This window comes from Camellia sinensis, chromosome 4, assembly GCF_055761805.1.
Source record: "Camellia sinensis isolate YWXY chromosome 4, ASM5576180v1, whole genome shotgun sequence".
Taxonomy (NCBI): domain Eukaryota; kingdom Viridiplantae; phylum Streptophyta; class Magnoliopsida; order Ericales; family Theaceae; genus Camellia; species Camellia sinensis.
In genome coordinates, this window is record NC_138964.1 from 91,068,155 (window position 1) to 91,082,383 (window position 14,229).

At 42.9% G+C, this 14,229-nt stretch overlaps 1 protein-coding gene across 1 annotated transcript; it reads left to right on the forward strand.

Annotated features, from left to right (window-relative positions):
- Positions 1–1,312: 1,312 nt before the first annotated feature.
- Positions 1,313–14,139, forward strand: LOC145823885 (uncharacterized). The gene is made up of 6 exons (XM_082923435.1): positions 1,313–1,883; positions 2,017–3,160; positions 3,314–3,371; positions 3,455–3,523; positions 3,603–3,680; positions 13,789–14,139. Exons 1-6 carry the CDS (start codon positions 1,313–1,315, stop codon positions 14,137–14,139), a joined length of 2,271 nt encoding a protein of 756 aa, XP_082779561.1.
- The last annotated feature ends 90 nt before the right edge of the window (positions 14,140–14,229 follow it).

Consider the following 14,229-nt stretch of genomic DNA (forward strand, 5'->3'; position numbering starts at 1 on the left):
ATTTCAGAGGTGCCAGGGGTCTTAGACAAGGTGATCCCATGTCCCCCTACCTTTTTGTCCTAGCCATGGAAATTCTTGCTAGGATTTTTGCTGAAAAGTCTCATCTCCCGGCTTTCAAGTTTCATTGGCGATGTGACAAAACTAAAATTGTTAACCTCTGTTTTGCTGATGATCTTATGATCTTTTGTAGAGGGGATGTCCCCACGATTGAACTAATCATGGCTGGCCTTGATGAGTTTAGTAGCCTTTCTGGCCTCACTCCTAGCTCTAATAAGAGCAATATCTACTTCTCTGGTTGCAACTATGAGTTGAGAGAGTCAATCCTTAGAGTTGCGAAGTTTAGTGAAGGGACCCTCCCTGTTAAATATCTTGGGGTTCCTCTCATTACTACTAAGTTAAGAGCGGTTGACTGTAACCAACTCACTGATAGAATCACTAAAAGGGTTAAGAGCTGGACTAACAGAATTCTTTCATATGCTGGAAGAGGCCAGCTCATTCAGACCATTCTCTTTTCTATGCAAGTGTATTGGTCTTCTCTTTTCAGACCATAGAGGTTCCCCTACCCCTAAGTGTGCCATGAAAGTGGACATTATGAAAGCTTATGATAGCGTTAGATGGGAGTTTATCATTGATATTCTTCGTGCTATGGGCTTTCCTCCAACTATGGTGTCTTGGATACAAGCGTGCATTACTAGCCCTTCTTTCTCTATCAGTATCAATGGTAGCCTACATGGCTATTTCAGAGGTGCCAGGGGTCTTAGACAAGGTGATCCCATGTCCCCCTACCTTTTTGTCCTAGCCATGGAAATTCTTGCTAGGATTTTTGCTGAAAAGTCTCATCTCCCGGCTTTCAAGTTTCATTGGCGATGTGACAAAACTAAAATTGTTAACCTCTGTTTTGCTGATGATCTTATGATCTTTTGTAGAGGGGATGTCCCCACGATTGAACTAATCATGGCTGGCCTTGATGAGTTTAGTAGCCTTTCTGGCCTCACTCCTAGCTCTAATAAGAGCAATATCTACTTCTCTGGTTGCAACTATGAGTTGAGAGAGTCAATCCTTAGAGTTGCGAAGTTTAGTGAAGGGACCCTCCCTGTTAAATATCTTGGGGTTCCTCTCATTACTACTAAGTTAAGAGCGGTTGACTGTAACCAACTCACTGATAGAATCACTAAAAGGGTTAAGAGCTGGACTAACAGAATTCTTTCATATGCTGGAAGAGGCCAGCTCATTCAGACCATTCTCTTTTCTATGCAAGTGTATTGGTCTTCTCTTTTCAGACCATAGAGGTTCCCCTACCCCTAAGTGTGCCATGAAAGTGGACATTATGAAAGCTTATGATAGCGTTAGATGGGAGTTTATCATTGATATTCTTCGTGCTATGGGCTTTCCTCCAACTATGGTGTCTTGGATACAAGCGTGCATTACTAGCCCTTCTTTCTCTATCAGTATCAATGGTAGCCTACATGGCTATTTCAGAGGTGCCAGGGGTCTTAGACAAGGTGATCCCATGTCCCCCTACCTTTTTGTCCTAGCCATGGAAATTCTTGCTAGGATTTTTGCTGAAAAGTCTCATCTCCCGGCTTTCAAGTTTCATTGGCGATGTGACAAAACTAAAATTGTTAACCTCTGTTTTGCTGATGATCTTATGATCTTTTGTAGAGGGGATGTCCCCACGATTGAACTAATCATGGCTGGCCTTGATGAGTTTAGTAGCCTTTCTGGCCTCACTCCTAGCTCTAATAAGAGCAATATCTACTTCTCTGGTTGCAACTATGAGTTGAGAGAGTCAATCCTTAGAGTTGCGAAGTTTAGTGAAGGGACCCTCCCTGTTAAATATCTTGGGGTTCCTCTCATTACTACTAAGTTAAGAGCGGTTGACTGTAACCAACTCACTGATAGAATCACTAAAAGGGTTAAGAGCTGGACTAACAGAATTCTTTCATATGCTGGAAGAGGCCAGCTCATTCAGACCATTCTCTTTTCTATGCAAGTGTATTGGTCTTCTCTTTTCAGACCATAGAGGTTCCCCTACCCCTAAGTGTGCCATGAAAGTGGACATTATGAAAGCTTATGATAGCGTTAGATGGGAGTTTATCATTGATATTCTTCGTGCTATGGGCTTTCCTCCAACTATGGTGTCTTGGATACAAGCGTGCATTACTAGCCCTTCTTTCTCTATCAGTATCAATGGTAGCCTACATGGCTATTTCAGAGGTGCCAGGGGTCTTAGACAAGGTGATCCCATGTCCCCCTACCTTTTTGTCCTAGCCATGGAAATTCTTGCTAGGATTTTTGCTGAAAAGTCTCATCTCCCGGCTTTCAAGTTTCATTGGCGATGTGACAAAACTAAAATTGTTAACCTCTGTTTTGCTGATGATCTTATGATCTTTTGGTATGATAATTGGCATCCTCTTGGGCCCCTCTGGGATAGATATGGGGATAGAATTCAGTATGATTCTGGCTTTAATAGTAAGACCAAAGTTAGTCAAATTGTTCGTGGTAACTCTTGGCATTGGCCTTTCGCTAATTCATGGGAAATTCAAGAGTGGATCTCGTCTACTCCTGAGAGTTGTAGACCTGATTCCTCTAAAAATGACCTTATTAGTTGGACCCTCACTTCTGATGGGGAATTCACCATCAAGTCTACTTGGCACCACTGGAGAAGTAAGTTTGCCAAGGTAGCTTGGCATGATTTTGTCTGGGGTTCCCATAAAATACCTAAGGTTAGCTTTATTGTCTGGCTTGCTATTCAGGAGAGGCTTAATACTGGTGATAGGGTGTCTGCTTTTGGTGTGATCACAACCTGCTCCTTTTGCCAGGATCCCAATGAAAGTCACTCTCATCTCTTTTTTGATTGCATATTCTCTTCTAATGTTTGGCAAGCTATTCAAGGTAAATGTAATGTTAACTGGCCAGATCTTCATTGGCCTGGGATCATTACTCATGCTACAGGAGAAACTAAGGGTAAATCTCTCAGAGCTCATGTCCTTAAGTTGGCTTTGATGTGCACTGTTTACAATCTTTGGCTTGAGAGGAATAACAGGAAATTCAGTAATGTCTCTAAACCTGTACAGGTTGTTATCAAATCTATTATTCACATGGTTAGGGGGAGATTACTTTCTGTTAATACCTTTCCCAGATCTCCAGGGGATCAATGGTTTCTAACCCATTGGAATTTGCCTGAAAATGTTTTGAAGCCCCTTTCCTCTGTCAGGAATGGAAGGGCTGCTGAGTGATGTGAGTTTCTCTACATGAGGGTTGAGTAGAGGAGAGTAAAATTTGTTTACTAATTGTTTGCTCATATTTGCAGTTGCTGTTCTTATGGATTTCTCTTGAGAGTTGAGTGCTGTGAGAAACAAACACTTTCTGTAGCTTATTGTGGGTTGAGTGAATTCAGTCCTCAAATTGTTTTGTACTAATGTTTATATATATAGTAAATTTTTATATGCAGGCTAAGGATGCTGTTATTGAGTGGTGTGAGTTCTTATACTGTGGGTTGAGTGTTGTGAGGTCCTATATTGTGAGCTCTATTATTATGTTCCTGAAGCATGGTTTTCTTCCTTCATTTGGTTGTAATGTTTTCAAGTTACACAATGCAGGGTTTACTACAGAGTGTAAGCAAGGCATGGGTGGCATGGGAGGTCAGCTGCGTCTCCATGGGCACTGCTGGTTTGCTGGTACAAATGCCTCGGTTTTAAGAGTTTCCTGGTGTGTGGTTATGGCTGCTTGTAGCGCCTCTGGTGGGAAGATTGTCTTTCTTTTCGTTTATTTTAACTTCTTACGGTTGGACATTATAGATGGTTTGCTGTGTTTAATTCTTTTTGGCCTATCCGTGCGGGATGTGCACGGCATTTCTATTTTGTTGTTTTTTGGGTTTCGTACTGTGGATTATGGTACGCTTGTGAGCTGTGCTTGGTCTTCTTTCGACATGTTCCTTTTTTGCATAGGAGCAATATCTGTGAATAGCATACTAGGTTCTCTGCTTAATGGGACAGCCAAGGGATGGACTTCAGTTTTTTTGTTAACTATGGCTGCTGGAAATGCCCAGGACGTGATGAACCTATTGTTTTTATTTATTTTATTATTTGGTTGTCAAAGCCTGATGATTGCATGTTGTATTTTGGTCTTTGCTTTAACTGCGGGATGTGCATGTTTAAGCTGGTCTGTATGGTCCCGAACCTGTCTGATTGTGTTCATCTTTCCCATATGTTTATTATGGGACACATGAACATTTTTGTATGTTCGGGTCTGTGTCGTTGTGTGTGGACTGTTCATTAGGCTTGTTTGTTTTTTTGGTATTTTGGATCGCTTTCAGTTTCTTAGCTTGTTGATCTAGGTTGGTTTTGTTCCTTTGTTTTCTTAGTTTCTTTGGTTAGGGCCTGGGGCATGCCCCTTGTATATGTGTAATTTTCTATGTTTTTAATTTATGACTTATTCACCCAAAAAAGAAAACCTTAAGTGAGATGCTTAAGTCAAATTAATATCGTTAAAGCTACAGTTGCTCTGACAATTCCCTTTCTTAGTGGCTAAGCAAGGTTAGTTTGAGTTAAACTTGGCCACTTAAGCTAACCAGATCGTAGAACAAAACAGAGAAGGATGGAGAACGGCAGAGAAAGAGAGAAACATTTTGCTTGAGAGCTAGAGGAGAAAGTTGTAGAAAAGAAAGAGAAAATAGGAATAAAATCTAAATGAATTCAAATTCATCCTTTTGGACTTGTGAATTGAACGATTAGGTGATTTAGAACACCTTAAATAAGGTGTTGAATTAAACTTGGCCACTTAAGAACAAGTATGGTTAAGTTAGAGAGAAAGGCTCTTCTTGAGAGGTGGAAGAGAAAGTTAGAGAAATGAAAGAGAAAGATGAAGAAAAACAAAGGGAATTCAAATTCATCCTTTTGGAGTTGAGAATTGAACACTTAGGCGATTTTGAAAACCTTAAATGAGGTGCATAAGTTAAACTCTTATTATGGTTAATCTAAAATTACTCAAAAAATTATCGATCTTAGAGGACCAAGCAAGGTTTGTTTGAGTTAAACTTTGGCCACTTAAGCTAATGAAACAATTGCTGGCCTAAGCTAATTTAGTTCGTAGAACAAAATAGAGAAGGATGGAGAACGGCGGAGAAAGTTAGAGAGAAAGATTCTGGCTTGAAGCAGACTTGATCTTGAGCTTGAGGTAGAGGCACACTCGTACTTCAGAGCAATGGCAAGACCCGAAGAGGTACACACGGAATGCAGTCTAGGAACTTACTAAAGTTGAAACAAACTCAGTTACCCGACATTTCCTCTTTTCTTTTGCTTTGTAGTCTGGAACCCATATAGCTTCAAATAGGTCTTGGTTTTACTATTCTGACATGACCTGGGTTGAACCCTGCGATTTTATGAAGGAACAAATACTATTTTGCACAAATGTGGAGAATGACACAGCACTCTGAGCACAAAACGATTTTATTTTGAAATCAAAATTGAAAATGAATTCTTAACTAGGTATTGAGTCTACGACTGGACACAGCGCATCATGACTCAACAAAGGAAAACAAAGGTAAACAACCTAAACACATCGAGACACGCTCGGAATGACTCAAAGCAAGAATCGAGACGAACAAAACAAAAGACACGACACACAGACGTGTTACAACGACGAGAGACCTCTCAGTGCACGAGGAGCCAGTTTCTCCGGGTTTTATTTCCCACCCTTTCTAATTTGTGATTCTCACATCACTCGGCCTTTAGGCTCTGTTTTTCTGAAAAAGCCATTTTCTCACTTTTTCTCTCAGCTCACATCTCTCTATTCTTCAATCTCTCATTTTTTTGTCCCTCCCCTGGGTGGTTGATGGATAAACAGAAAGTTGTGGGCTCTTGCCCATAGCATTCTGCTAGATTCTTCTTCTTATGCATAACAGTGAGTTTCTTCCACAGAGGGGTTGTGCTACAATTGGGTGTGTAGCAAATCTGCAGCTGACATCGGTTGACGATACTCCGCGGGGGAGTTTGGATGTAATCAGATGTGTCCAAACAAAGGAGTGGAATATCTCGATCCATTCCCGTTTGTGCTTCGCACTTGGCTTGATACCTCGTTGCTTGGAGGATGTGAGAGCTTTCTGCCCTTTTTACGGTTAGCTTCCGTTGTGCCCCTTTCTGGCAAGTATGGTGCCCTTTCTGGCAAATGTGTTGATAAAGGGGAAAAGACAGAACACCTGGCTCAAACTGTGCCCCTAGTTCATTGTTTTGACCATTTTTTTTGGTTTGGTTTTCTACTAAAACAATTTTAACCAAAATGAAAGTTAGATTAACACGCTTGTTCGATTTTCTGAGTCAAAATCATGCAAGTTAGTTTATGAGCACTGAAAATTTTCCATTTTTGGGTCCAAGAAAAAGGTCCAGGTTTGGAAAAATGGAATAGTTTTCGAGAGAAAATCAGTCAACCTTAGTAAAAATTCTCAAAATTGTTTTTACAAACGGCCACTGCTTAACAACCATAGAACCCACTCTCGAGATGTACAACCTCAGATTCGAAGGAAAATTGCCCCTTGCTTAAGGGGAGCTGCATGGCAACGGAAAGTTGCCCCTTGTTTGAACAGAATTGCAGCGCATTGAAAGGCAACGGAAAGTTGCCCCTTGTTTGAACGGCACTGCATCGCACTGGACGGCAACGGAAAGTTGCCCCTAGTCTGAATAGCGCCGCAGCATGTGGCAACCAGTCCTTACAATGACAATTACAACCAATTTCTCGGATACAGAGAAGACAAAGATGACCAGAACCATCACATGGACACAGTCGAATTTGAAGTGTTTTACGGCTGGACTTCAGAATAAAGTTGCCTACGTATCCCAAAGATGGGAATCAAGCCTTACGTAGTTTGGGGTTAAGGTACACTCGTGTATTTAACCTCTCCTTTTGCGCTCTAACTTTTGCTAAGGCCGCCCTTTCTGGGTTTTCAACCTTGCGAGCTTTGTTCTTCTTTTCTTTTCATTCATTTTCATTTTCTTCTCTTCTTTTTTCCTTTTTATATTTTCTTTTTATTTTCTTCATTTTTTGCATTTTTCTTTTTTTTTTCTTTTTTTTTTTGTTTTTTTTTCTCTTTCTTGCTCTAACTTTTGCCTGGGTCGCCCTTACGGGTTTTCAGACCAGCGAGCCTCTCTTTTTTTTTTTTTTTTTTTTTTTGGGTAAGTAAGTCATAAAATAAAGACAATAAAATTTACAAGTTTACAAGAGGCATACCCCAGGTACGCCCAACAACAAATAATAAAATAAAAAAACAATTACAAACCCAACAGAAATTACCACTACACCCCTCTAAGAAAGAGGGGGATATACAAGAACAACAAAGTAACAAACAACCCAACTTTGCCCATATATCCTTTTACCAGCGAGCCTCTCAAGGGTAAAAGTGTAGCTTTTGTCCATATGGAATGGTTTGAGATCTCGAAGCCATCCGAATCCAAGAGAATGGATGTTGTTTGTTGATGATGTAGGAGTCCATCCAATGGGGGGCTGAATTTGCCCCTAGTGTTGTGGATAGGAACTTGGTTGTCCTTTACCAATACTTTCTTCTTTTTTCCCTTCTGGGATTTGGCATTCTCGCTGATCTTCATCTTTGACTCTTCGACCACATTTGAAATTCTTTTGCCCCTAGTTCGAGGGGTGCTTCTGATCTAGCTTCGCAAGCTTCTTGATTTGACTTTGTCGCTGCTACTTCACGGGCTGCTTTTGATCCAGCCACACAGGCCTTACATTGTAGTTGACCGTTGAACATTCTGAATCCAAGTTCAAGGTTCGAATGCAAGGGGTCGAGTCTCGAGACTGAGAGCGATCCTAGGCTGCACAATCTCAAGAGAGATTCCACATAGGTCTTCGCAGGACCGCGTAAAACATTTTTTTGAAATCTTTTAAGAAAGCGACCAATTGCTCGTGCCGAAGACAGTGTAGAACCAATCTGGATCAAGCCAGGATCCTTCCCAATACTCACACTAACAAGCATGATTTCACTCATTAAGGGCTTAACACGCCTCTCTTTCTCTCAATTGATCAAATTTTTGCAAAACCCGAGGAATTCCTTCCTCTTCGTCTTCACCGCAGTGTTCAAAAAAAAGTTTTGAAAAACTTAGGTCAATGCAATAATTTCAAGGCACAAGAGAGCAGGTGGAATGCACTGTCATTTCATTCAAACTTTCTGGCACAACTGGCGCAAGGCAGAAGCAAACACAAGAGTGTGAAAATCACTGCTGTTTTATTCAAATCTGTTGGCACAACTGGCTCCCCGGCAGAAACAGACTCAAAAGAAAACAAAAGGACAAACACAAAACAAAATAGTGATATCCGAAGAAAAACCCCCGGAATCACCCGACTCTAACAAAATAGGACTGACTCGATACAACAAGACAGACCCTTAATCAAAAGACCGACTCAGAACAAAGAGACAGACTCAAAACAAAACCACAGAACTGACTCAAACACCCAAGTCAGAAGCTACAAAAACCAGTATTCACAAATGCTCAAAACAGTGCGTGCTACACGTCACATCTGAAGTAAACTGAGCGCCAGCCGCAGCTGGTTCATCCCCCGATCACATAATCACATTATCCCCCGCAAGTTCACTGATCAAGTACCGATAGACTTTGCAGGACCTGGTGCGGCAATGACCCCGTTGTCAAATAGATCTTGTACATCATGGCGCAGACGAAAGCAACTGTCGGTGTCATGACCGGTTTGTTGATGGTAGGCACAATATTTAGTTTGGTCATGCTTTACAGGGATAGGATCGGGTAGGGGCCGTTGTTCCAGCGGTTTCAAATGTCCTTTCCGGAGTAAGACCTCTAGAGCCTTTGACAAAGGCATATGAAGTGGGGTAAAAACCCTCTTGACTCGAGGTGGATATTTGGTTTCTTGTGAGCTATTTCCAGATGCACCGGCGAATGGGGTAGCTATTTTTGAGGCGGAGGTGGTAACCATGCCCACTTCAGAAGATCTTGTAGCTGCATCACCACTGGTGGTCGCCAAGAAGGCCCTGCTTCATAGCGTCATCGATCTGTGCTCCCATCTCATGTAAGTCTAAAAAGGTGGGGAAGGGGAGAACGATCATTTTCTGCATAAGCTTGGGCTGGAGATTGCGCACAATCATCCGAATTTGATCTTTGTCAGTGGGCCTAAGGGTCATCATTGAGGCCTTGGCCCTCCAGCGGGCTACGAAATTCGAAAAACTCTCCTTAGGCTCTTGCCTTGTTGTTTCAAGATCACGGGTTGTGACCTCGATTTGCGTGTTATAGGAGTACTGCGCAACGAAGGCCTCGGCCATCTCATCCCAGTTCCGTTTGACATTGTGTTCTAATTTTGCATACCAGATAGCAGCCACACCTGACAGGGTCCGGCCGAACAATGAAAGCTTCTGCGGTCTAGTGAGGCCTATCGGCCGTAGGATATCTGAGAACAACCGGAGATGCACCAGGGGATCCCCAGATCCGTCAAAGCGGTCAATATGTGGCATTTCAAAGCGGTCTGGCAGCGTCATGACTGCGTCGGTATATCCATCCTCAATGTCCATGATGGACTTGACGCCCTGAGATTTCTTGAACAGTTTTTCAAGCTTGCTCACCTTCAATGCTGTGGGGTCCACCTCGGACTCAAAGGGAGAATCCGGCAGGTTGGTCGGTGTTTTTGGTAATTGGGGTATGATTGGGGGCGGAGCCAGTCCTGTCGAAATGTCCGTATCTCCCTGGCCATTTGGTGCCTCCTTGGGTGCTGGGACTCCTGGTGGGGATGGGGCTTGTTGCGAAGCAGATGCTCCGGTTTGCTGCTGTAGCCGGGTAATTAACTCTGCTTGTTGAGCCATGATCGCAGCCTGCTGTTTGGCAAATTCCGTCTGGCGGGCAGCGTCTTGCTGCATGAGTTTCATACTTTCTTGGAGTTGACGCATCATTTCCTCCATCCCTGCCATGTTCTGCTGTTCCGGCTGACTGACTGGTATATCTATCTCTGTGATAGAAACTGAGGCCTCAGCTTGATTGTTCACTGGTGGGGTGGATAAGGGCCACTAATCTGGTAATTGCTGAACCGATGATTTGTGCCTAACTGGCGGAGGAACACTGATTTGCCCTTGAACTGAATCTCTGACTTGACAAAGTTTATCAGCACAAGTCCGATGAACCTCGGGGGATATCGGAGCCTTCTGAAGCTATGGTTCCAAGACTACCCTAGCAAAAGAGAAAACAAGCAGCATCTCAGCCTAATTTCACCAAAACAGATATGAGCAGCCGAATAACTGTGCTCTCTACTGAATTCTGTCCAAAAATTCTGCCAGTGAACTGATACCCTCAGGTAAAACTGATTCCCAGATATTGATGCCCCCAGGCCTGATACCCAGACTTGCAAACTGTTACATGCATTCCTGTAGGGACACACCCTAAAAGCACATAGCAAGCAAGTGAGAGCCAAAACACCGCTATGTTGGGGTAGGGTTTCCCTGTCCTATTTTGTCAGGAGCTAGGGTTTCACTACGCACACAGTGGTTTGAAACAACCTATAAACGGGTAAGCAACCTGTCCTAGTTTGGAATGGTCACTATGGATTCCGAATATGCACTAGGTCGAATGGTCAAAAAGGGTACCCCGGTAAAACTGGGGTTTGTGTTCCCATACTGGCAGAGCCCGTAACCGGTAAGCCTTATGGTACGTAGCCTCTGGCAAACCGCTCAGGAATAGCAGATGGCAAACACGGTGTCCTAGGCGCACCAATGCACATGCAATGCAAAGAAACACATAAGTGTAGTCAAAACCAGATATCATGAGTTCGAGTCAAGTTCTCTAACTCCCCAGCAGAGTCGCCATAAACTATAGACGTCCCCGAACGCCCCGGGAGGATGAGTCCCGTTCTGTTCATTTGGGCTCATTACAAGTTCGGACTCTCAAATTAAGAAAACAGATTTTTTGAAAGAAGTGCCAAACATGGACTGCTTTGCTAGATACAGAGTCGCCACCTAAATGTTTTATTCTGGGAAAATTTAGGAAACCCTGACTCGTTTGCCTAAGGCCACGTGTCCGTCATCACCAAAGTTGCCTCGGCTCGGGACATTTCACAGTTTATAACCAAGTCCAAAACAGCTCACAAATAAGCCTAAAATATCATGCAAAAATAGGCCTAAAATAGAGATTAAACACAAAGGGTGAGGAGAAGACCTCAAACAGCAAGAGGTCCTTGATCAAACATGAAAAGGAGCTCAAAATATGACTATTTACAGTTCAGGTCGGAGCCCAAAAATGTAAGCAACAAAGGCTAAGATATAGAACAAAATAAGGCAAGAAAGAGGGAGAAGAGGACTCACCCTTGTAGCACAAGTCTTCAGCAGCTTTTGGACCAAGGAAAGGTGCTTCTAACCTCTGAAAAACAGCCTCAAGTTGCTGGAATGGAGTGTGGAGGTTGTAGTCTTGGAGGTGGTGTGTAAATGGCCAAGGATAATGGACTTTAGAGCTTGGAAGGGAGAGCTATGGAGGAAGATGGTTGTGTGCCTTAGCAAAAATCTCTAACCCTTAGAAATGAAGCTCAAGTGTTGGTTTTATAGAGGGAGAGAGGCCAAAGGAAAAGGGGGGAAAATCAAATTCAAGTTTCCTCCCCAAAAGGCAACCCCTCGGATACAGGATCTGGGGGGTAACAGCTGGCACAGTTGGAATACACTTGGAGAGAGGATCATGGCCGGCCAGGTTCAAAAGGTTCAGGTTGCCGGCCGGCCACCCCCCATGGCCTGCTGGCCAGTGGTCAAAAGGGTCAATGTAAATTGCTGGCCGGCCACCCAAAAAAGGTGGCCTCCCATGTGTGCACAACACAAATATGTGGTCAAAATTCAAAAAAAGTGAACCAGGAGAGAGAAAAGCCAACTTTTTAGAGGGGTTCAAAAGGGTCAAGGACAATTACTGGCCGGCCTATACATATTGGTGGCCTCCCAGGTGTGTACAACACAAATATGGGGTTTAGGGCTAAAGAAAGTGGCCCCGGGGTGGTCAACATTAGCTTTTTAGTGAGGAAAACGGGCGCGGAGAGCGATGAAGAAATAAAGCTGGCTTTTCAGAACAATTGCTGGCCTCCCACCCTCCTACAAGCTTCCTAACAATGAAAATGAGGTCTCCACCAAAAAAGAACCAAAACGGATGCAAAACGGAGGTTCGTGGACCGAAACGCGCGGCCCGGGGCCCCGAAAATGGGCTGTTAAGCACCGGAGGTGGCATTCGACCATGAAGCTGGTCTCTCGGGCCACAATGTCTCCCAAAAGGGAGTAAATAAGATGTGTGCCAAAAATCGGAGCAAACGGAGGTGGTTAGGCAGTCCCGAACCGAGGCACACGGCCGTCGGCTCCGAAAAATCAAAAACCGGGTCCAAATGGGAAAAATGGCCTACGACCACGAAACGTAGCCTACGGCCACTGAGAGATGATCCATGAGACCTCTCTCTCCCTTCGGGAAGAGAAAATAGAGAAAACAGAGCCTGGTTCGCAAACCGAGGCAAGGCACAAAAGAGTCCGGAAGTCCGGAGGCAAGGCTAGCGGCCGAGACTCTGAAACATCAGAACGAGCACAATATGCAACATCACCAAGCGCTCAATCGGTGACGTCTGAGTCTTAAGGTCGGTCGAAAATAGGGTGTCTACAGTTGCCCTTCTTTGACAGAACTCGAAAGTCAAGAAGTGACGGGAGTGAATGTCAAAGCCCAGAGACGACCCATTTTTGACAAGGCCGAAGACTTAGACAAACAGGCAAGATAACAAAGATGTGCTCGCATGCATGCCCGCAGGCTGGGGGCAAGATGCAAAATGATATGCACAAAGCCGGACGTAACTCACGATTATGCAAAGCAGCAAGCATATACAAATCTAACTACATTTCATGCAGTAAGGATAATGTAAATAAAGCTGTAGCGAAGTAAATATTCACAATAAATGCGACAGTTTTAAGCGGGAAGGCAAATCAAACTACATTTCATGCAGTTATGATGCAATCTTAGCGAGCATGTGTGATGGATACAAAAAAGTGAAAAGAGTGTGCTGGATACACTATATGAATAAAGTGTGATTGATACACTAAGTGAAGCAAAGTGTGATAGATACACAAAGTGAATACAAAGTGTGATAGATGCACTATGTGAAGCAAAGCATGATGGATATGCGCAGAGTGTGATAGATGCACTACGTGAACAGAGTGTGATTGATACACTGAAGGTGAACACAAAGTGTGATAGATGCACTATGTGAACAAAGTGTGATTGATACACTAAAAGTGAACACAAAGTGTGATAGATGCACTATGTGAACAGAGTATGATAGATACACTAAAAGCGAATACAAAGTGTGATAGATGCACTATGTGAACAGGTGTGATGGATACACTAAAAGCGGACACAAAGTCTGATAGATGCACTAAGTGAACAGAGTGTGGTTGATACACTAAAAAGCGAACACAAAGTGTGATAGATGCACTTAGTGAACAAGTGTGATGGATACACAAAAGCTGAACACAAAGTGTGATAGATGCACTTAGTGGTCAAAATTGCTTCCTGGAATGTTAGAGGATTGAATGATCCTTCTAAACATAAAGAAGTTAAAAACTTTGTGCTTAAAGAAAATATTCATGTCATGGGGGTTTTGGAAACAAAAATAAAACAGTTAAATGAGAGCAGTATTTGTGTTAAATGTTTTGGTCAATGGTCCATGATTTCTAATTCACAACCAACTAAAACTGGTAGAGTCTGGGTGTGCTGGAACAATGTTTTTTGTGATGTTCAAATGATTTCCATGTCTGATCAGCATATTTTGTGTAAAGTTGTTGAATTGGCTTCAAATGAAATATTTTATGCAACTTTTGTCTATGCTGAAAATAAGCACACTCTGAGAAAGGTTTTTTTTGAATCTATGTATGATATCTCCCGTGTTAAATCCAAAGATCCTTGTGTTTTTCTGGGTGACTTTAATGCTATTAGATACCAGCAGGAAAAAATTGGGGGGACTTCTAACTGGACAAACGAAAATGAGGAATTTAATTCTTATGTGATTGCATCTGAGTTGGCTGACCTATCTTATGGTGGTTGCCAATTCACATGGGCTAACAAAAGAAGTGAAGGGGCTTATATTGCTACTAAAATTGATAGTCCTGGTTAATGAGGCTTGGCTGGATAAGTTTCCTGAGGCTACTGCCAACTTTCTTCCGTCTGGCATATCTGACCATTCCCCTGCTGTGGTCAATATTAA